At 37.5% G+C, this 22,572-nt stretch overlaps 3 protein-coding genes across 4 annotated transcripts; 2 read left to right on the forward strand and 1 right to left on the reverse strand.

Annotated features, from left to right (window-relative positions):
• Positions 1 to 247: 247 nt before the first annotated feature.
• On the forward strand, positions 248 to 5,782 carry LOC122014814 (mitogen-activated protein kinase kinase kinase 1-like). Its single transcript, XM_042571249.1, has 8 exons — positions 248 to 1,680; positions 2,464 to 2,548; positions 2,682 to 2,744; positions 2,979 to 3,136; positions 3,538 to 3,613; positions 3,706 to 3,765; positions 4,663 to 4,770; positions 5,285 to 5,782. The coding sequence occupies exons 1-8, from the start codon at positions 596 to 598 to the stop codon at positions 5,444 to 5,446; spliced, it is 1,797 nt and encodes a 598-aa protein (XP_042427183.1). The 5' UTR covers positions 248 to 595; the 3' UTR covers positions 5,447 to 5,782.
• A 957-nt stretch (positions 5,783 to 6,739) lies between these two features.
• On the reverse strand, positions 6,740 to 8,502 carry LOC122013716 (protein NODULATION SIGNALING PATHWAY 2-like; the record flags this gene model as incomplete). The annotated part of the gene is made up of 1 exon (XM_042569948.1): positions 6,740 to 8,502. A coding segment is annotated over exon 1 (1,533 nt), but the record flags the coding sequence as incomplete, so codon positions are not given.
• Positions 8,503 to 18,638: 10,136 nt separating this feature from the next.
• LOC122014952 (putative dihydroflavonol 4-reductase) lies at positions 18,639 to 22,511 on the forward strand. Of its 2 annotated transcripts, XR_006120798.1 has the most exons (6): positions 18,639 to 18,977; positions 20,030 to 20,158; positions 20,855 to 21,019; positions 21,349 to 21,654; positions 21,844 to 22,049; positions 22,286 to 22,511. XR_006120798.1 is itself a non-coding variant. In XM_042571515.1 (5 exons), the coding sequence occupies exons 1-5, from the start codon at positions 18,708 to 18,710 to the stop codon at positions 21,982 to 21,984; spliced, it is 1,011 nt and encodes a 336-aa protein (XP_042427449.1). In that variant the 5' UTR covers positions 18,639 to 18,707; the 3' UTR covers positions 21,985 to 22,269. The 2 variants fall into 2 exon arrangements, 1 of the variants encoding a protein (XP_042427449.1); XM_042571515.1 differs by lacking the exon at positions 22,286 to 22,511 and having other exon boundaries at positions 21,844 to 22,269.
• The last annotated feature ends 61 nt before the right edge of the window (positions 22,512 to 22,572 follow it).

The following is a 22,572-nucleotide window of genomic DNA, read 5'->3' on the forward strand; positions in this document are numbered from 1 at the left end:
GATTCAGCACCAAACGGAAGTGCGAAAGTGCCCTCGCAGTTTTGTCCGAGCCGTTGGGCTGCTGATGACGACTGTTCCGTGACGCCACCCAGCGAACGCAAATCTCCTCCGATCCAATCCAACCGCTTTGGTTGGCGACGGATCCGACCGCCGAGATCGAGTCTTCACCGCCGCGTTTCCCCCTGCGAAGAAGTCCTCGTACACTCCTCGAAACAGCGCTTGTGGAATCCGCGGACCCCTTGTTGTCGCGTTTCTCCCATTCGTCGAGGAGCGGCATAAATCGTCGACTTTCTTGGCAATTTCTCCTCTGGTGATTCACTTCGCTGCGTCAGCTCTTCTGATCTGAATTTCTGGGTTCGTTTAAAAAGTTAGCATCTTTTGATGGTTTTCGCGGCGCGAGCTTGTTTCGTCGAAATTATTTGGGATTTTTTGCCTTTCTTGCGCCAAAGGTTGCGTGTTTAGATTGGTTTAGTGGAGTCAACTGGTCAAGATTCTGCCTTTTTGCGGGTCTTGGTGATGGGAGCTGTGCTAGTGCTACGGCGGTGCCATATTGCCGAGCCATAAAAAAGAGGCGTCTCGGCTGGAGCGTCTCTGGATGGACTCCCGGCAGCCGCAGCGGAAGTTTCCTCAGCAGCAGAAGCAAGGTGCAGGGTTTCGGCCGAGACTGGAGCGGTGCAACGCGTTGAAAAACATCAAGTACGAGGCGCAGGCAGTGCGGGCGTCGTGGTCTGCGGGATCCTCCGCTGCTGCGTCAGAGGAGCAAGCCAACACCCGCGTCACTCTGTCGCTGAACATCTGGCCATCGACCTACGCCCACAAGACGAGCTTTCGGATCGACGGCAGCGTGGAGGACGAGGTGGGCATCCTCTGCCGCAGCCTCGGTCTCGACGGCCCAGAGGACTTTGCCATTTCATTTGACGATTGGGAGAAGCGAAAGGTGCGATCGCCCGCAGATTTTCTCACTAGGTCTAATTTTCTGCAGCCGGACAGTCCAAACAGCCTATGCCACACCTTGTCGCAAAAATCAGCTCTTTGTGCGTCCATTTTGTCTGCCGCAAACGAGCAGAGTAAGCAGCAGAACTCAGGAGAAGAAGACAGGAAGCCCTGTGTTGTTCAGAACCCCGATAATAGGGTTTCTGAAACTGAACCTGTCGAGATTCCATGTGCTTCTCCAAGGTCTAGGGCAGGAGATGTAGGGATCCGAGGAGTCCGGCCACCGGTTCTTTCTCCTCCAACACCTTCCACAACGTTTTTACCTACACCATCTTATCCTACTAGGGATAATCTACCATCAGCTCTTAAACCTCCTCTCTCTACCTCCGTTCCAGACTCTGCCAGCACAGCTTTGTATAACTTAAGAGCCTTGGCTCCAGAGAAGAGTGGTCTTGATGCAGGTCGAAGGAAATCTGTGGATTCCAAGGATGAGGTGAAGGGAGGAGTTTCACCTGTGGATGAAATCACTGATGAGGAATTGAGGGAGATTTGGTTGGGGGACACCTCTGATGACTTTACTGGGACTTCTTCTTACTCGACGATGAATGATGATGATTCATCCTGTTCGACCACTGAGACATTCATCATCTCGCCTAACGGTAGGTTCAAGAGGAAGATAAAGTCATGGATGCGTGGTGCGTTCTTGGGGAGCGGTTCGTTCGGTTCAGTTTATGAGGGGATCAGTGAGTAAGTAATGATATTAAACTGAATCCGCATATTTTTTATTCGCGTAATGTGTTAGTATATATTCCAATCCTGCAAATTGAATACAATATGCTTTTATTGAGTACTTTTGTTAGATACTAACTACTTGTTCTTAAAGAGAGTCAGTGGTTTTCATGAAGACTTCCATACTATCAATTGAATTTTATTAGACGTGGTGTTTTGTTTAATTAATTCATGAACTTGTAAAGGTTATTTAGGATGAACTCACTCGATATGTAGAATTCAATAATTGGATTTTGGGTTCCAATCACTTCTATAGAAAAGTTAGTTTTATTTAGGAATCAATTCTATTGCATCCAGGCTTTCGTGCTTCAAGTATATCCCTTCTGTTTGATTTCAGTTCTTTCCGACTTTCAAAAATAAGTAAATGCTAGTTCAATCTTTCACACTTGCAATTCTTTGTGGCATATAAACCAGTTAATGAGGTTGAAAATTATGGTCATGTGTTGAGGCAAAATGAGTAGTTCCTAATATACTTGGATTTGCACAAAGAATGATCTTTATCTAACTTGTAAGCGGAAACTTCACTAATTTTCAAGCGTGCAGTTGGCCTCTCATATGATTTTGATGTTCCACAGATTCTTTAGGATGATATTTCCTTTGTTTGTTCAGTAATATTTAGTTCTACATATCTACTATCTACAATAATTAGGTCTTGGATCTTGCTCCATTGGAAGCTTTGGCTGTTATAAACTGTTGTGGTTTCCTTATTATTTCCGGCCAATATAAGCTTTATGTTCTCAGGGAGGGTGTATTTTTTGCTGTTAAAGAAGTTCCCTTGCTTGACAAAGGATGCAATGCTCAACAATGTATTCTTCAACTTGAGCAGGTACACTAATGCTAATTTCAAATTGTTTTATCGTATAACTGTTTATTAAATTTCTTTAAATCTTTCATAATTCAAATTTAATTTGAATTCCAGTCGTAAGTATATTCTGACCTAGCTTACTTCTCCCTGCCAGGAGATTATGCTGCTGAGTCAGTTTGAACACGATAACGTTGTTCAGTATTATGGGACAGACAAGGTAACAACTTGTTTCGACAGTTTTCATAGATCCAAGTTCTTTACATTCACACAAACTTATCCTTCAAGATGGTTTCATATAGTAAAGCTTGTCAATTTATTATTGAATATTCTTTGTTAGAAACTAGATGTGTGGAAAAGGACTAGTTGGTGCAATGAGAAAACTTACCCTTTTTCACTTTATTTTCTCAACATACATTGTCTAACTTTGAATGTGGCATATATCATTTTGTAGGAGTCATCAAAACTATATATTTTCCTCGAACTTGTCACACAAGGTTCCCTTGCATCTCTGTACCAGAAGTATCGTTTGCAAGACTCCCAAGTTTCTTCTTACACCAAGCAAATTCTAAATGGATTAAATTACCTTCACGAGCGTAATGTTGTGCACAGGTGATGCAACCGTTACATTATATTGGTGAAAGTTTGATCCGTACAATATTATGTTTAAATTTTCAGATCTTTTTTTTCTCCGATGAGGTTATGTACAACTGAATACATATATAGTTTAAATCTCACTCAAGAGGCATGTTATAGATGGTGTGGTTAGGCTTCAAATCATGAATACAAGCAAATTTGATCTTTCAAACTTTAATTTTATAAAAAAAAAGGAAACAATTCCATTGAAGGGGGTGCAATGCTTTCAGTGCCACTGAATCAGTAGCACGAACCATTTATGATTATCTCCTCGTACAAGTTCGACACATATGCTTTTCGAACAGCATGTGCTAACTATTTTGTTCTTTTCTATATCCTATGAGAAGAAACTTAATAGATATCCTTACTTTTGGCAGAGATATCAAATGTGCAAATATATTGGTTCACGTGAATGGCTTGGTGAAACTTGCAGATTTTGGATTGGCAAAGGAGGTTTGTTCTGATGTTCTCAAGCTTTGAAAATGTGATTTCTTTGAATATACGATTTATTGTTACTGTTGTTGCAAACCATTTCACTATTTCAGATGAGCAAGTTCAACATGCTGAAATCTTGTCGAGGAAGTGTATATTGGATGGCTCCAGAGGTTAGCCCCCTCTTCTTGTTTTAAGTGGTCATTTGAAAGTTTCAATAACATCGCAAAACGTTTTGAGAAGTCTGTTGTTTCAGTGAGAAACACTTTGCCTAAAGAATATTCACGATAACTCATAGCATTTTGACATTCTAATTATCAACTAAGATATCTGTTTGTCTGGGGGCTTCGATATCAACATTCAAACCTAAAATAGGCAGAAATTTGGACTCATGCATCAAATTTGGATTTTAAGATATGGAAGCATTTTTTATAAAACAATCTACGAGATAATCCACAGCATGATAATCTTGTAATTAAGGACCAAGGTAGGTTATTTCATTGAGGCTTCGATATTGACACAAACTCGAATCTCCTAACTATTTTGACGAAACAACATTTCATGAGGAAGCATAACCCCATCAGATTTAAGTTTGAGGTGCTAAATCACTAAATCAAGGTGTGTTGATTTAACTAGTTGTCAAATTCAAGCATAGTTGTAAAAACTGAACCGGATGAGTTCTGGCTTGCTGGTCCAGTGTCCAGGCCAATGGATCAATTTGTTGAAGCACATGTCAACTCGGGCATTGATCTGGTCAAGTCTATTGGTCAACCATTGAGTCAATCATTTAAATCAATGGGCCACTGTCCTCTTTGTAGTTCCCTTCCGTCGATGGACCACTATCCTCCTTCAACATCAGGCCTGAGCTAGTCGACCAGACTTGCAATCAAGTAGGTCTGACGCCATTGCAGAACTAGCCAAGGAGGCATAACTGTATCTTCGTCCACTTTATTAAAACTCAGTCTGCTGCATCTTCCCTATGCATCTTTGTTGTCATGATACTGCAGCACACAAGATTTTAACTACGAAATAATCGTACGAATGGAATTCTTAACATAGCATTTTTTCAGGTTGTTAATCCTAGAAGAACATATGGACAAGCTGCCGATATATGGAGTCTTGGTTGCACTGTTCTGGAAATGCTTACTCGCCAGATTCCATATCCTCACTTGGAACTGGTTAGTTACTAGTCCGTCATTATTCAAATTTATCTTAAGCTTTGGTACTTCACTTTTAGTAAGTTAGTGACTGATAAGTCAATAAAATTTGTTTTCTTTTTGTGAGTGTGTTTGCATTTCCTCTCTATTAGTCCAAAGATTTCCAAGGTGTCAAGCTATATTTTATCAGTCGACTGGAACAATTCTTACTTGTTCAAGCTGAATATAGTTAACTTGTTAAACTGTATAGACTTAATCATTGAAGAGGTGGCTTGGAAGTCTTGTAGCTATCGAGTGTTCAAATTACGACTGCCAACTCAGAAACTTGTATTATTGATGTTACTCTCTTATGCAATTTTAAGGCTGAAAACAGTTCTCAGCAATCTTTTATGGGAAGAATCTCTGTTTGTGGTGTCTAGTCTATATTTGCTGCAGCTAGGTGTCTATTGCAATACACTTACGCCGAATGACCGTATTCATTGCTATGGCATTTGGCCCCAATCAGCGAATGTTGAGTTTTTGTTTAACTTTGCAGATGCAAGCTTTATACAAGATCGGCCACGGCGAACCCCCAACTATTCCAGACTCTCTCTCCAGAGATGCACGCGATTTCATTAGGAAGTGTGTACAAGTAAACCCTGATGACCGTCCTAATGCTTCTCAACTATTGGAGCATCCATTTGTAAAAGGCCGCTGAGAATCTCTTCGGTCTCTAATTCATCTTCCTTCAACAATAGAGTTGCATTTTTTCCCCAAGATCACATATATTAGTCGACATTTCGCCAGGGTTCTTGCTCTACATTTCGATTTGCAATGTTTACTCTGGCTGCATGAGATTGTAGTGAATCTATAGTCCTAAATCCATGTTACTTAGCTTGGTTATTGCACACAATGTATAGACTTCTGCTGTATATTCTCCACTCTTTAATGTTTGGTTTACCTGATAGAATATAGTAATGTAGCAGTTATCTGTGAGGGTGGAATATGTAAAGAATGAAATAAGAATTTAAGAATGTCTAATGTGTTTGATTTACTTTCTTTGTTTGGCAAGACTATGCCAATGGCCGATACTATTGAAAGGATTATTTTTTGGTTGGTGGGATACTGTAACTAGTATTCTTGTGATCGATTTAATAGGTGTTTTCTTTTATGGTTCATATTCTTAGTTGGATTCATCTCTTTAATAATTGGATGAACCGGATTGTAGACATGAAAGAGTAAGAACTTAATGGGACCTTAATATTCTTAGTTGGGTTCTTAGTTTAATATGTTTATCGAGAAATTTCAAAGTACAATCTATACACTATCAGATGACCTTCGAGTATTTTTCCACTGCATCGCTCCTCTTACCATTGTTCATCTTACACGTGGAAACAACAGGGCACAGGTATTAACATCCATATATTTCATGAGAAAATGCAGTCAATAACTTATTTACAAGATGATTGAATAAAAAAACTTCATTTTCCTAATTTTCTATTCAGATTAATAATGATTTAGCCGGTAACCATTACCCAAGACAGAAACTTTGGACTAGTTTATTCAAACTGAATCATCTTATTTGCTGCCAACAACAGCACAAATTTTAAAACCTCTGTCATGGCCAACTTGCACCAACACAGAGCACTATCATTCCATTAAAAAAGTCTTTTTTGCTTGTCTAGTAGAACACTACGTAACAAAATAATAATATTATTATTAGTAGTAGTAGTAGTATTATTATTTAAGAATAAAATTGGAGTTAGTGTATTAGGATGGTGGTGTTCTTGCTATCATTCACAAAATTAGATGAGAATGAAGAAGTAATTTCTCAAGAAATTGATGCAACAATACACGAGAAGGAAGGTTGAATATGTACACAAACAACTTCAATCGAACTGAACTGAATCATTCAATCATAGAAGAAATCAGAGATCTCATAGCTATCAAAAGCACCGAGAGGAAGAGGAAGAGGAAGAGGAAGAGGAAGAGGAGAGGAATCGAGGCATGGAGGAGGAGGTGGTGGTGGTGGAAGTGGAGGTTTCCATACTGAAGCAGAGAGCAGTCTGCTGGTCTTCCACCCCAGCACCAGCTTGTTGCAGCCTTCCTCCTCCACCCTGTAGCCGTCGTTGAAGAGGCCTAGAAGGAGCTTGGCCTGGCTGTGGTTGAAGCAGCTCATCTCCACCCGGCCGAACCCCGCCGCCGCCATCCACTCCCCCCACCTGCCCTCCTTCTGCTCCCCGCTCACCGCCTCCTTGTACGCCCGCCCCACCGCGCCGGCGATCCACGGCCCCAGGATCACCCGCTCGACCACCCCCCGCGCACGCCCCTGCATCGGGAACCCCGCCTCCAGGGAGTCCCACATGGCCGAGTAGCGGCGGAGCTCCCCCATGAACCGCCCCACGAAGCTCCCTTTTTGTTCGACCACCGGCTCTGCTTCTCCCGGCGTTTCCTCTGCTTCCTCCTCCACCAGGGTCACCAGCCTGGCTCCAATCGCCGCCGCGCACGACAGGAATGACGCCACGGACTGCGTCGAGCCGCTGCTCGTGGTGGTCGTCGGGGGGAGGATGCAGTTCATCACCACCGCTTCGCCCTTCACCAGCCTGACGCCCGCCGGGCGGAAACGCTCGCCGTCGGGCTCGAGCCGTACTTGGGAGAAGGAGAACGGCTGTCCGACGGAGGAAGCGAAGGCGGCGAGGCGCCGGCCGGTCTCTTGCACCGCACGGCTTCCGCCGCCGCGCGAGACGGCGGTGATGCGTAGGTGAGGCGGCGGGCCACCGCCGGGGCGGGAGACGAGGGCCTGCATCAGAGACGCCCACTGCACTCCCTCGGCGATGTCATAGTCCACGATGTGCACGCGTCGCTCGCCAGCGCTCGCCTCCAGGATCGCCTGGTTGGCCGTGAAGTGCCCAAACTTGACGTACGGCGACATGTCCTGCAGCAGCTGGAACGCCGTGAGCGCGTCCGCGCTGTGGCGAACGGAGCCTTTCCGCCGGCCGCCTCCCCCTACGTCGCCGTCGAGAAGTCCCTGTAGCGCGTCAGTGAAGTGCGCGGCCAGCCGCTCCATGCTAGTGGCTCCGCCGGTGGCGGCGGCCTGAGACACCAACTCCTTGAGCCGAACCAATATCACCCGAGCCAGCTCCGGGCATTTTTGCGGGCCCTCGAGCGCCTCCGCCGCCGCAACCAGCAGGTCCACCAGCCTCGCCCCCTTGTCGTCGCGGCTGACCACGGCGGCCTCGTCCTCGCTCGAGGCCATGCTGCTCGGGCTGGAGTTATAGGACGCAGTATGCGAGACGGACTCAAGCCCAACGGCGGAGGGACCTTGGAACACATCATCTCCGGTGGAAAACATCATGGCCTCGACGAGCTCGTGGAAGTCGTCGGCAACGACGCCGGCGGAGGGCAAGAGGGCCCATTCCTCAGCCGAAACAGTCTCCCACTCATTCCAGTCGTACATGAAGTTAGCACGGTCGCCGACGGCGGTGGTGGAGCTGCAGCCAGAGAAAGCTCCGGCCTCCTCCATGATTACTTCCATCAGAAGCATATGTGCCCAGCCATGGCTTCCCCTGTTTCATATAAATAGACAATCACAGAGTTAGGAAACAGGGGAGCAAACAGGGAGAATGGCGAGAAGACCTTGTCGCCATTAACCATCTTAATTAATTAAAGTGTAATTAGTGGTCCTAATTACTGCTTCTGGCTTATTGCTTGGCAGGTGCAGTCATTAAGAAAGTGCTTAATGATTCAAACGAGGTTAATTAAAGAGCAGAGACAAAGGGGAAGCTATTAATTAAGCAGTCAAGACAATAGGGTTTCCCACCATCTTGCACTAATAAAACCAAGTGGATTGTGATTAAAATAGATGATTAGGGTGTGATGTCTTGCTCAACTCATATTGGTTTAGTTCGATAAAATGGTATAATAATGAGGATTGGGCTCCAAAGATAATCTATGATCGTGATGCTTTTGTAAAGAAAACTCAAGCAAAGGGGGAGGGTTTGAAGTGCAAATTATATAATTATGAATAAGGTAGATTGATTGGATCAATCGATTGATTTTGATGAGCCGAATAGGCTAGATGGGAAACAAGGATTAAGTCGACTAAATAAGTCAAGCAAATTGAACAAATGAACTCATAGAAATCAATAATATACAAGTAGGTAAAACAAGAAGACCATGTAGATATCATATGAGTTAAGTAAGGCAAGTTAAGTGGAAGAGACAAATCTAGTATACTAAATAACTAAGTAGCTTAGATAAATCATTTATCTATCAATTGGAAGGTATAGACTCATAGACATTTGCTAAAATGCTGTCAATATTCAAATAATTTCAAATGTGCCTCTAGATTTTTCATTATTTTGAAAAATGATTGATTTATATGAAATGATTAACTAAGTCAAGTTAAGCTTTCATTCTTAGAATTTTTGGAAGACCTAACACTTAAAATTTCTTTTTAAAAGTCCAGAAACACCATTTAACATAGAGTTTGCATTAATTACTTAAAACATAATACTTTGAGTAAAAATAAAAAAGAGTCCTCTATTTTTATTATTATTGTCAACAAGGATGATATATTTTGAAGAAAAAAAAATCAGAATAACATCTCATTCTATTTTTTTATTCTATTTTTTTTTAAAATATTATTATAATAATCTTGATCAAAACCATTCCAACTTAATTAAAATTATTACATACTAATTATTATTATGATATTAAAATACCCTTTATTTTAATTTAGATAAAATTACTCTTAATTGATCCAAATCAATTAACATTGCTACAACGAAGTCTAATAAAAATAATTTTGATAACAAAATTATTATATATTATGATATTTTTATCAAATTATTAAATGTTATAAGAAAGATATTTTCTAAATAAAAATAGGATAGAATGAAAAAATTTTATAGAACCCAATTGTCTCGTGATTAGTTGAATCATAAGAATTTTTTTTTTTAAAAAAAAAGTTAAATCATTAATCTCTCTCCCTTTAAATTGTCAACGAAAGATCGTCAGACTCAGTCGCCGGCGAGGAAACGCTGCAGTCAATTCCACGGCGAGGTTCCCACGACTCGGAGGCGCAGCCGTGGAATCGTCCCATCGACCACTTTTCAGAGACAGCGACGGCGATTCACAGCCGCGTCAGCGAAAAGGCATTCCGCGTCACCTCTCGGCCAATCGCACTCCTCCAAATTCATCAATTAGCGATGACTGCGCACACGGTGACGTCACTGCAGCCGACCAAGCGCCATTTGTCGCCTTAAACAAACCGCGAAATAACGCTAATCTCGGCTTAAGACGCCTTTTGCTGGCCGTAATCAAACTTAACCGCTCCCCTTAATCACTCCTGCCTTTGCCGGCTGCCTCAAAACTATGCTACTCCAAAATTTAATAATTAAAATGATAATTTAAAAGAGTTGACAGCTACTTTTTTTTTTAATCTTACCATTTGATTTTAACAATTTTGATATTAGGGAAGACTTTGATGGTTTAGAAAGTTATTAGACTTTTAACTATAATTAAGAACTTAATAGTGACGTGGTGGAATTAAGAATGGCTTAATGGCGTATTTAAATAGGTACCAAAAATAGGTAAGACTAGTCTTTTTAGAACGTAGAGTGTATACCAAGAATATGCCAAGTTGGTGACATCCCTAAGCATAAAGTGTCTATTGTATTTTAGCGTCTAATCTATTGATCAAATATGAATATATCTTATTTTAGAACGTAGAGTGTATACCAAGAACTTGTGACCTCCGTAAGTATAAAGTGTCTGATGTATTTTATTGTCCAATTTATAGATCAATGATGAATAGATTTTATTTTAGATTTAAATTTATACTTTGATTCAGCCTCACTATATCTTTAGCTTTAATTTTAAATTTACGAATTGAAAAAATTAGATGTTATCATAGTATCAACTAAGTTCATATAGTAGAAATAAGCAGATTTTAACTGATAACATCCGTCATAGGGTAAATCATCACCTCTAAAACCTCCTAAATGATTCTTTTATAGAGACTAACGATAGACAATATAATAACCTCCAACACAACTTACAACTTTCATTGTATTGTGCTCTCTAGTGGTGTAAATGAATGAACATTTGTGAATAAGTTTGGTGTTTAATTTGGTAAGAGTTTTTTTTTTTTATATATATTTGTTCAATATACAAGATCAAATAAATAAATAAGCTTAAACAACTCGTTAAATTAAGCGAACAAGCTGAAATACATATATGCTCAGTTTGTTAATGTTCGTGGATAATATTTGTGAATCATATTTATCAATAAAACTAAACTTTTAAAATAAACAAATAAATTTGTATTATCGAGCTTAATAACCAATCAAACAAGATTAAAATGTAAAAGTTTCAAATAATCAAATAAGTATGAATTGAAAGTAAGTAATATCGACGAACCAAGCTGATCAAACTCATAAAAAGGAAACAAAGCTAAACTTGAATAATCATTTCAATGACTTAATTCATTTTAAGCTTAACTTGATTTGATTATCTTATCAAACAAGCTTGAAATCTTTTACAACCCTAGTGCTCCCCAAAGAGCAACTCTTCTCAAAATCTCAAAAGGTGTTGAGTTAGAATTTCATTCTAAAGATTCTTCTGATTTTAGAGAATCCAGCTACAAAAGAAGTAAGAAGAGAGAGCTCTCCTCCTTTTTTTTAATTAGACTCTTCGATTTTAGGAATGCTAGTTTTAAGAATGATATTTTCAAGTTGTGATTCGATCTTCGACAAGGTCATGACTAAAAGACTAATTCTAATACTAAAAGTAAAGATCAAATATAGTTGACAAGAAGTTAAGAGCTTAAAACACAATGATCACCTTGAGGAATAAATACACTTTTAGTCAAACACTAATTAACACTTGATGTTGATTAAATTAATCTAAATTGCCGGATTAAATAAGACTAAAATATTCTAATTTATTTACTTGTAAGTGATAGTTTGGCTGCCGTCCCTTAATTTATCCTACAAGTTATATAGTTGATGGCTCTCCTGATCAAAGCCATTAACTAATAGTTAGCTTAATTATTAGCTTAATGCACCTTATTAAGTACCATTTATTAGTTCATTTGTTCATTAAAAAATACTATTTTATTTTAATTAATATTATAGTGCAACGGCAGTGAATTAATATATAATATTAACAAGTGACCTAGCTATACTTTATGCCTGGTTAATACAAATCTATCTTAGCATTTCTTAGATAATTATTCCACTAATCATTGAACTTATTTGTCTTAACAAGGATTAAAGACAAATAATCCCTTTTACAAGGATTAATTTTGTTCTAAGTATTTTGGAGTTTAATTAGATAGTTTTCTTTATTATCTTAATGTTCGAGAAGGCCTTTTTGGCTTAAAGACGAAAGTTAAGTTGTAAAGCATATGGTTGGACAGTTAGACTTAGACTCGAATAAGTTCACACGTAAAAGTTCTATCGATAATTTTGAGACGATGCATATGATGAAAGGGTATGATCGATTCTCATAATTGTTATTAAAATAAATTTTGTTGACAAATTAATTATACTTAGACTTTGTTAGTATTAGTAAATTCTAAATTTTACAACTTAGAACTTCAAAGAGTAAGCAAGCTAGCTTCTAACAATAGGAATCCTATCAAATGTTAGGGTTGCAAACGAGTCAAATTTTGTTGGGTCCAATTGTATTTGATAAGATAATTTAGTTAAGCTAAATCAAATTTAAAATAAGCTAAACTATTGGAATGATTGTTTAAACTTGATTTGATTTTTTTTTTACAAGTTTGAGTTTGGTTTAAATTTTTATATTTTTAAATTTATTTGATTTGTTATTGAGCTCGAAAATATAAATTTATTTGTTCGTATAAAAAAATTATTTATTTATTATATTAAAAAGAATTTTATTGATGAATATAATTTACAAATTTATTTATGAATTTTGTTCACGAACAATTCAAGATCTCTTTTTATGAATATTAACGAACATAACACAAATATATTTAAATTTATTCATTAAATTTAATGAGTTATTTAAATTTGTTCATTTAATTAACTTCGTATGTATTGAACGAACATAACAAATTATTTACCAATCTAACATCAAATTTGCTAACAAATATTTGATACATTTAGGGCCCTACTAATTATTAGGGAGTGGTATTAATAAGTAAAACAAAAGATTTACTCTTAAATAAGATGACTATTTGGTTTGTGTGGCTTAATCTTATCTCGACTGAAGGTTAAAAAGATTAACCTTGTCTCTTTATAACTACTAACATGTGAATAGAGCACGGGCTCATATGTGGCGGGACATATTAACCCATCAAAAATTTATCATCTGGTGGGATGGGGTGAGCCGATCCATCATTTTGACAAACTAGAAAATTTATAATTCAATCTAATTTAAGATGAGTTACGGGTTAGATGGATGAATCTGAAAAAAAAACTTCTTACAATTCATTGAATTTTATAATTTCATGAATAAACATTCTAGAAAAATTCCTAATTCTTCATCTCACACTTATATTTATGTCAAAGCAATTGGCATAAAAAAAATTCACAACTTTTACTTAAAAAAAATACATATATCATTGTAATCCATAGTCTAATTTTGGAAAAAAAAAATCCTTCTTAACTTGGAAGCTAACTCGTGCTTGCCCAGTCCACTTGAACATGCAATTCACACAAGCTAACTCTTTTAACTTAAATTATTTTGTTGGATAGTCAACTTGATAGGTCCAATTCAAATTGACAGTTATGTATATAAATAAAAAATAAAACAAAATTAAAAGGGATGGTTTTAATTTTATTATTGAGGAAGGACGTCGAGTAAAAATTACTCAATTTATTTAAAATTATTGTATTTAAAATATTATTATACTAAAATACTTTTTTTAAAAAATTAAATTTAAATTGTTCAAATATTTTTTTATAAATATTGTAAAATTTTAGATAATATTCTCTAAACGTATAAAATTATACAAACTATAAGGGTATTAAACTAATGAGTCATACCATGAAACTCTAGAAAAAAACTATAAAAAAATTAAGGAAAAAGACCATAGTGACCGAAAATCAATTTAGATTTATGTTTGGAGGCAACAATAGAAGCTATATATCTTCTTAGACAATTAATTGAAAAATTCGGGAGCAAAAACAAGATCTACACATTGTATTCATTGACATAGAAACAACTTATGATAGAGTCCAACAGAAATTATATGGAGAATTCTATAAAAGAGAAGTGTTTGCATAACATATATTGAACTAATTAAGAATATGTACGAGGATGTAATAACCAGAGTAAAGACTTTAGGCGGAGTAACCGAACCATTTCCAATAAAAATATGGTTATATCAAGGGTCAGTTCTAGGTTCTTATCTTTTTACACTAATTATGGACGAACTCACTGCGTGTACAAGACACAGTACCATGGTGCATGTTGTTTGTAGATGATATTATTTTGGTAGATGAAACATGTGAAGGCGTAAATGCTAAATTAGAATCTTGGCGGGAAATACTAAAAGGGAAATGTTTTAAGTTTAGTAGATTAAAAACAGAATATATGGAATTTAAGCTTAGCAATATTAGAAGTAATGAGACAATTGTTAAACTAGGAGAGGGTGAGTTACCTGGAACCGAGAAATTTAATTTAAGATCATTTTTGTAAAACAATGGAAGAATTGAGAGAAATGTTTTACATAAAAAACAAGCAGGATGGTTGAAATGGAGGAGAGCGTCGAATATTTTATGTGACTGTAAAGTACCTCTAATACTTAAAGGTAATTCTATAAAACTACAGTTACACCTGCTATGTTATATGGAGCTGAATGTTGGGCTATGACTAGAGCACATGAGTAGAAGATGAGAGTTGCAGAGATGAGGATATTAAAGTGAATGTGTGGACATACGAGGATGGGCAAAATAAGAAATGAGAGCATTAGAAAGAAAGTCGGAGTTGCATGTATTGAGGAAAAACTCTGAAAGACGCATTTAAGATGGTACGGATATGTACTTAGACTATCAATAAATGTTCCAGTTAGGTGATGTGAAACTATGACAAACATGCATATTCAACAAGAAAGAAGAAGACCAAAAAAGATTTGGTTATAAACAATAAAACAAGATAAAATTTATTTAAGTATAGATGATAATATAGTAGGAGATAGAACTCAATGACATAAAAAAATTCATATAGTCGACCTCACCCAGTGGGATAAGACTTGATTGTTATTATATCATCTCTAAGAGCATCTGCAATGCTATGTTAATAGGGGTTATAACACCTCTTGATGTTAACACCTGTTGTGGAGGGGTGTTAGATCTTGGTCCAAAAAAAGTGGACCAAGGGATGGTTCGCTCTCAATTGTGGCCAGATCGTAATTGCGATCCAGTAGTAATTAATTATGATCCCTTCATGGATTCATCGTCCCCACCAGGTTATAGTTTGGGTCAGAGCCGGCGGCAGGAAGCCTCTCGAAGGCCACCCCCTGCTCAGCGCCCAACAACCTGGACACTTACCCACTTTCGGCGGCCTCCAGCCGCCTGCTCTGACCCAAACTATAACCTGGTGGAAATGGTGAACCCATAAAGGGATCACAACCAATTACGACTGGATCACAATTACGATCTGGCCGTAATTGGGAGTGGACCATCCTCTTATCTACTTTTTTTGTGGACTAGGAGATCTTCTCTCGTGTTATAACACCCCTCCACTTGAACGTGTGCGTGTTTTTTTTTTAATTTAATTTATTAAAAAAAAATAAAATTTTAAAAATATTGATAATTTTAAAAAATAAGATTATTATTAAAAATATTAATAATATTTTAAATATTTTAAAATTTATTTAAGATGATTGAGTGGATTATGGGACCCATAAATAATGATATTAATGTTAAAAGGAATGTCGATAAAAGAGATATGTTGTTATAATGAGTAATTGAGTATGAGACAATGAATCTTGTGTTTTTTGATGAGATGATGGGTGTTATAATTATGATACATTATGAAGGCTTAAGCGCTTATTATTATAAAATAATAATATAAAAAATAAAAATAAATATTTATTAATCGTAAATTACAGTCACCCTTGAAGAGGATAGATCCTCTAGTCCACATTTTACAGATAAGGGTGTCTGCAATTGTGGGTTTACAAAACCCAAGAAGCCAATTGCATTGCATGACTTCAAAAAAACTTAGAATTAAAGAAGCCAGCATCCAAAATTGGATGCTTGCTTCATATTCTTTTAAGAATATAAAATTAAATGCACATGGGTCCCATGCTAGTTGTCAAGCAAATATTTAATTTTTTTTATTTTTTTAAAAAAACTTAATCAAATGAGACAATAGACAACACCCATTTTTGTCAAATGAACGACAATGTTCATTTTGCAAAACTGACCGACAACATTCATTTGCCAAAATGAACGTTGTCTGGCAACGTCTATTTTTTAGACAACGGTAAAAATATGGCAACGTCTATTTTTTTAGACAACGGTAAAAAAATGACTATTTAATATTTAGACAACGTTGTTTGGTAATGTTGTTGTAAAATAGCCGTTATAAACTATCTGTTACAAATTAGTCTATATATATCAATGTGGAAGTTATGATTCTTCATTCCATTGTATTTCTGATTTGAACCACTTAAAACTTCATTTATATTCGAAATGTCTGAAGATCTTCATCGCTCTAGAGAAAATAATATCCATGAATTTTGGAGAAATGAGATGTGGGAAGATGCGGAAGATGATGTTGATCGAATGATGATTACGCTACTTGAGCAGGAAGAGCAGAGACGTCAAGAAACTCGAAGTTCTCGAACAGCTACAAATCGAAGGTATGTGGACCGGGATCATGAAGACGGGCATGTTTGCCTTGTCCGAGATTACTTCTCGGATGTTCCAACATTTCACGCTGAAGTCTTTCGACGACGATTTCGCATGCGAAGAGAATTATTTGTTCGCATAGTCGATGCCCTGACAGATTATTCAGAGTTTTCAGTGGAGGAGAGATGCAATTGGAAGGAAAGGTTTGTCACCACTTCAAAAATGCACGGCGGCTATTCGTCAATTGACATATGCATCCCCCGCTGACTCTCTAGATGAGTATGTACGGATGGGTGAGAGAACTGCCCTTAATTGCTTGATAAACTTCTGTCGATGTATGATCGATGTGTTTAGGGCATGATACTTGCGAAGACCCAATGCTGCTGACACTTAACGCTTGCTTTAAATGCATGAGCAGAGACACGATTTTCCTGGAATGTTGGGCAGCCTTGATTAAATGCATTAGGAGTGGAGGAATTGCCTCGTCGCTTGGAAAGGTCAGTTTACTAGAGGCGATTATGGCATCCCAGCAATAATTCTTGAAGCTGTCGCGTCTGCAGACTTGTGGATATGGCATGTTTTTTTGGTGTTGCAGGGTCGCGTAACGATATAAATGTTCTTAATGAATCACCGTTATTTAACGCCGTCCTACAAGGAAATGCTCCGGATGTTAATTTCACAGTAAACGACACATCATATACAAAAGGATACTATCTAACAGATGGTATATACCTGGAATGTGCTACGTTCGTGAAGAACTTTCCATGTCCCGAGGATCCCAAAAGGAAAAAAATTCAAGGAGAGACAGGAGGCTGCATGAAAGGATGTGGAGCGAGCATTTGAAGTGCTCCAAGCTCGTTGGGCAATAATTAGAGGTCCTGCGCGATCTTGGTATAAAAATGACTTAAAGGATATCATGTATACGTGCATTATTTTGCACAACATGATTATTGAGGATGAAGGAGAGACATCAGTCAATTGGTCGGATGAAGACTCTCCTCCACCGGCACAAATAGTCATGGGCTCTACCCCAGAATTCCGAGAGTACCTCCAGAATTATAGCGAGCTACGTGATAGAAAAGTGCTAATCCGGTGGTAAGGACGGGGGACCCTCGTTGGCGGAAGGTCAACGACACGTGGAGGTCAAAGGTCAAGAGATTCAACCCTAAGACCCGACCGACCGGACTGAGAGGGCCGACTGGTCACCCGACCGACCGGAATGAGATGGCCGACCGGCCGGGAATCCCCCGAGCCAAATAAAAGACAACCCGACTAGGGGTCGGGTTTCCGAGGCTCGCCGAGCGGGCGAACTGCTCGGCCCTGGAACAGACAGGAAGCGCAAGAGGACAAAGGAGACAGGGGATAACATCATCCTCGAGACGTCTGCCGCCGGCAGGCTGCTAGAGTTGGCGGTCGAGCCGTACACAGGATCAAATACTATAACCCAAAGCTTAACCCTAAATAGCTTTGATACTATAACCCAAAGCCTGAACCCTAGAAATAAAATCTTAAAAAAAATTAATTATTTTTTTAATTCAAAATTAAAAAAATAACAAAACACAGACATTTTAATTAAAAAAAACAATATTTCTTTATATAAGTAGCTAATACGTTACGATATCCCTTCACATATTACAATACTCAGTAAATACTTAAATTTATTTATTTATTTTTTTTAACTAAATACTATAATCCAATTGGAAAATCTAAACCCTAGAGGTAAAATCTTAAAAAAAAATTAACTGAAAAATTATATCCCAATTAGGATGCCTGAACCCTACCAATAAAATCATAAAAAATATATTTTATTTATTTTTTAATCAAAATTAATATATTTTATTTATTTTTTTAATCAAAATAAAAAAAAATCATGATATACTGTACGATGTGTACAGTGCGTCACTGTGCACGTGACGCAGTATATCAAAATCGTATAAAAGTTATAGAGTTTTTATTTTTAATGTGATAATGACGTGGTATAGTAGGTCCTACGATAAAATTGAATTTATAAATTTAGGATTGTGGTTACTCTAAGGGAGGACTATTTACTTATATGTGTGGGGAGTCATGTACTTATTTATTTTACAGGTGGTGCATACAAGTATATCTGGGCTGAGTCTCCGTGCGAAAGGTGCGAAGCAAGAAATGGGGAAGGTTTTGGTGACGGGAGCTTCGGGCTTCCTCGTCGGCCGCCTCTGCCACCGGCTCCTTGCTGAGGGCCACGCCGTCTGTGCCTTCGTGCGGCGGAGCAGCGACCTCAGCTCCCTGCCCCTCTCGCACCCCGCGCTTGAGCTCGCCTACGGGGACGTTACCGACCTACCCTCTCTCGTCGATGCCCTCCAGGGCTGTGACGCCCTCTTCCATGCCGCTGCGCTCGTCGAGCCCTGGCTGCCCGACCCTTCCAGATTCTTCACAGTGAGCAAAAAACCTCATCAAGCTTTAATGAATTTTGGGTTTTCCATACAAAATCGATTAAATGAATTGAGCTATTCATGAGAAGGTCAAACTCTAGATAAAAAGACGATCCTTTTGCAGCTCTTCTAAGACAAATTTAGAGATTAATCTATGTGAATTGCCAGGAGTTAGCTGTCGAAATTTCCTATGTTAGATAAAATAAAAGATATAACTTGTTTTGCATGCTTATTCTTATGCCTATATTTAAAAAAAAATAGATATTTAGTAGAATTAGTCGCGCTTTATAGGATTGTGTTGAGTTTATAAATACATGTAATTGTTCTTGTGAAGTAGATTTCAATAACAATATTTTATTTCTACATAGTGTGAGAGCTCTGCTTGCTGCCAAGGTCGAAGGACTTGTGTGAACAAGTGTTGAAGAACATGTTCAGAAATTTAAAGTATGAATGAGAATATGTGAAAGTCAAAAGACTTTTCTAGAAGTTCATGATTTAAGGTTCCATCACCTATTCCACTCTAGCGGAGAAATTGATTGATGCCAAGTAGTCCAAAGTACCTCTCAATGCCACCCTTTTAATACTTTTCAGGCGGAGAAATGCCTAATATCTAGCTATTTAAGTAATCTAAAGTGCTTTTGTTGTCACTCAACCGGTGTTCACATTAATGGAACTTTTAAGGATTGTATATCTATTGAGAGTTTTTCTTTTTAAAGTTTATGTAACAAGGTAGACATAGATACTATCTATGCTCTAATTTTAGGGAAAGTTTATATAAAAATAAAAAATATAACTTGGTCTATGGCATACCTATTTTCATACCTATATTTTAAATAGAAGTGGTTATTTAGATAGAATTAGTTGTTTAAAAGGATTATGTTGAGTCTATAAATACATGTAATTCATTTTATGAGATACATTGGGATAACGATATTAAATTTCTGCATCCTAAATGGAGCTGATATAATTCATCCTTCCTGCAGTGCTAATTATAGAATGACACATATATATAGGTTACAGGAGTAGTAAAATAATTGCCCTTTTTCTCAAATGTAGGTAAATGTGGGAGGTCTACAGAATGTGTTGCGAGCATTTCAAGAAACAAAGACACTGAAGAAGATTATATACACATCGTCCTTTTTCGCTCTTGGTCCAACTGATGGCTACATTGCAGATGAGAAACAGGTATTCATTGTTTTTAGTTTACCAATCCAGATTCACATTCTGTTAGTGTTGTTCAGATTTCTCTTGCTGGGTTCAAATTAACATTATATTAATTATATGCAGTGTCATTAATAAATACATATGTACTTATTATACCTGTTATGTAGTTCTTTACAACATTATATTAATTTTATGCAATGCCATTATGTTACTGAAACAAGTATTCACTCAGATGAGATGATATGAGCAGCAATCAAATTGTTTTCATTTGAATTATCACACAATCGAAGCCAATCTATTGAGTTTTACTCGATCTCTTGTAGCAATATATAATAGAAGGTTCTGATGGCATAACCCTTTGTCATCCCTCTTTCCTTACCTTCTTTGGCAAACTAGGAATGTGGCTCAAATAATCCCTTCTAAAAATAGTTTAGGAACTTTTGCATCAATGTTTCAGCATATTGCATCAATGTTTCATGTAGTTATTTATTCTCTGGTAGGAGATATAACATTTTAGTAGCATGATCTTGCCCATCAATTTTTTGAAACATTCAAATAAATGAATGGTCTGAAGTAGTTAACAATTGTACATCTCTATTGTAATAAGGCACGCTTCCCTTTTATTGGAATCTCAAAAGTTTAAAGTGATCAGAAATGCATTACTGTGTATGCCTTTGAATTAACAACAGAATTATCTCTTTATGTTTGTATTTGCAGATACATCAAGGACAGACATTTTGCACAGAATATGAAAAGTCTAAAGCTGTTGCAGATAAAATTGCATTGCAAGCTGCAGCTGATGGGACACCAATTGTTCTTCTTTACCCAGGAGTCATCTATGGTTCCGGGAAACTTACAGCTGGAAATGTTATTGCACGAATAGTAAGTGTTATTCTTCATGCATTGTTGTATTGGCTTGATGATGGTGTGTTATGCTTTTAGGTATCATGATGTTTAATGTAGCAATAATAATGAAATAGACAACAAGAGAATTAGTGCTTACATCACATAACTGTGAAATCTTAATTACCTATATATAAATATGTGTGCAATAATAATACTAATAGTAGTAGATACTGCAGGGGCTGCAACCCTGCACCTTCACATTGCGCCTCATACGTCACACCGCATCATAAACTCTAACAGTTTGTTATGCCTTAAAGTTTAAGTACAAAATATTTAAAATGCTACCCTTCTTTTGGCCATTGCAGCTGATCGAGCGTTTTAATTGGAGGCTACCTGGTTATATAGGTGATGGGAATGATAGGGAATCACTTTGCCATGTCGAAGATGTGGTCAGTGGACATGTTGCAGCTATGCATAAGGGACAATTAGGCGAACGCTACTTGCTCACCGGAGAAAATGTATCACTTAATCAAGTCTTTGACAAGGCTGCAGCCATCACCAAAACAAGCAAGCCATATATCCACATCCCCCTGGGCATAATAGAAATCTATGGCTTTATATCTGTTTTCTTTTCTCGAATCACAGGAAAGCTTCCACTCATCAGCTACCCCGTACGTCATAGTCAGAATCCTGAAAATTAATTGGTTAATTGATAAATCTTGCATAACAGATCGAACTGTGCTTTCACTTTTAATATAGTAAAAAACGTGTATTTTCAGCTTGATGACAAATATAACCAGTACATGTCCAAACTAGAAGCACCTACACTGGTTTAATTTGTTTGTTACTTTCTATTGCAGACTGTGAGGGTGTTGAGACATCAATGGGCATACTCGTGTGATAAGGCCAAAGAGGAGTTGAGATATAGCCCGAGAAACTTGAACGAAGGACTGTCTGAGATGCTTCTCGGGCTCAAAGCATCAGGGATGATTAGATACTGAGTTGGTAATTACTTGCCAGCATACTGATTTGTGAGTTCAAATGGAATTTGCAACATACTGAGCCAGTAAGTTCTTTGTCGGTTTAAATGCATGTATTATTTTTCTCTCATATCCTTATGAAATGCAAAATCCCTTTTGTTAAGAACAAACCAACGCCAAGATCCAAAATCAAATCTCTGTGATTTATTGTCTTTTTAAGAGGCATTAGAACTTCCAATAGACCCTTCATAAGAATGATTCATGTTGCTTTGGATATAATTGGCTTGTGAGACTGATTTGTGACAAGCTTTTGTTGAAATAGTTTGAAGAAAAGGCATTTTGGCTGCATGCTGAGCGGAAAAGTTTGTGGTTCATTTCTAACAAGTGGCTCACTGTACCATAATTTGTGGTTATTGTGTCGTCTTTGAGTATTGTTCATATGAATTCTCCCAGATGTAATATTGGCCCTCAATATATTAAGTCTACGTGATCATTGTGTCCTGTGGCTGTGGTTATGATCAATTATTAATTTATATTTTAAAGTTAAAGATTGTATTAAGAAAATGAAACATTACACCCAAAGAAATCAAATCTTATAAACTTAATAAA

This window comes from Zingiber officinale, chromosome 8B (assembly GCF_018446385.1).
Source record: "Zingiber officinale cultivar Zhangliang chromosome 8B, Zo_v1.1, whole genome shotgun sequence".
NCBI lineage: Eukaryota > Viridiplantae > Streptophyta > Magnoliopsida > Zingiberales > Zingiberaceae > Zingiber > Zingiber officinale.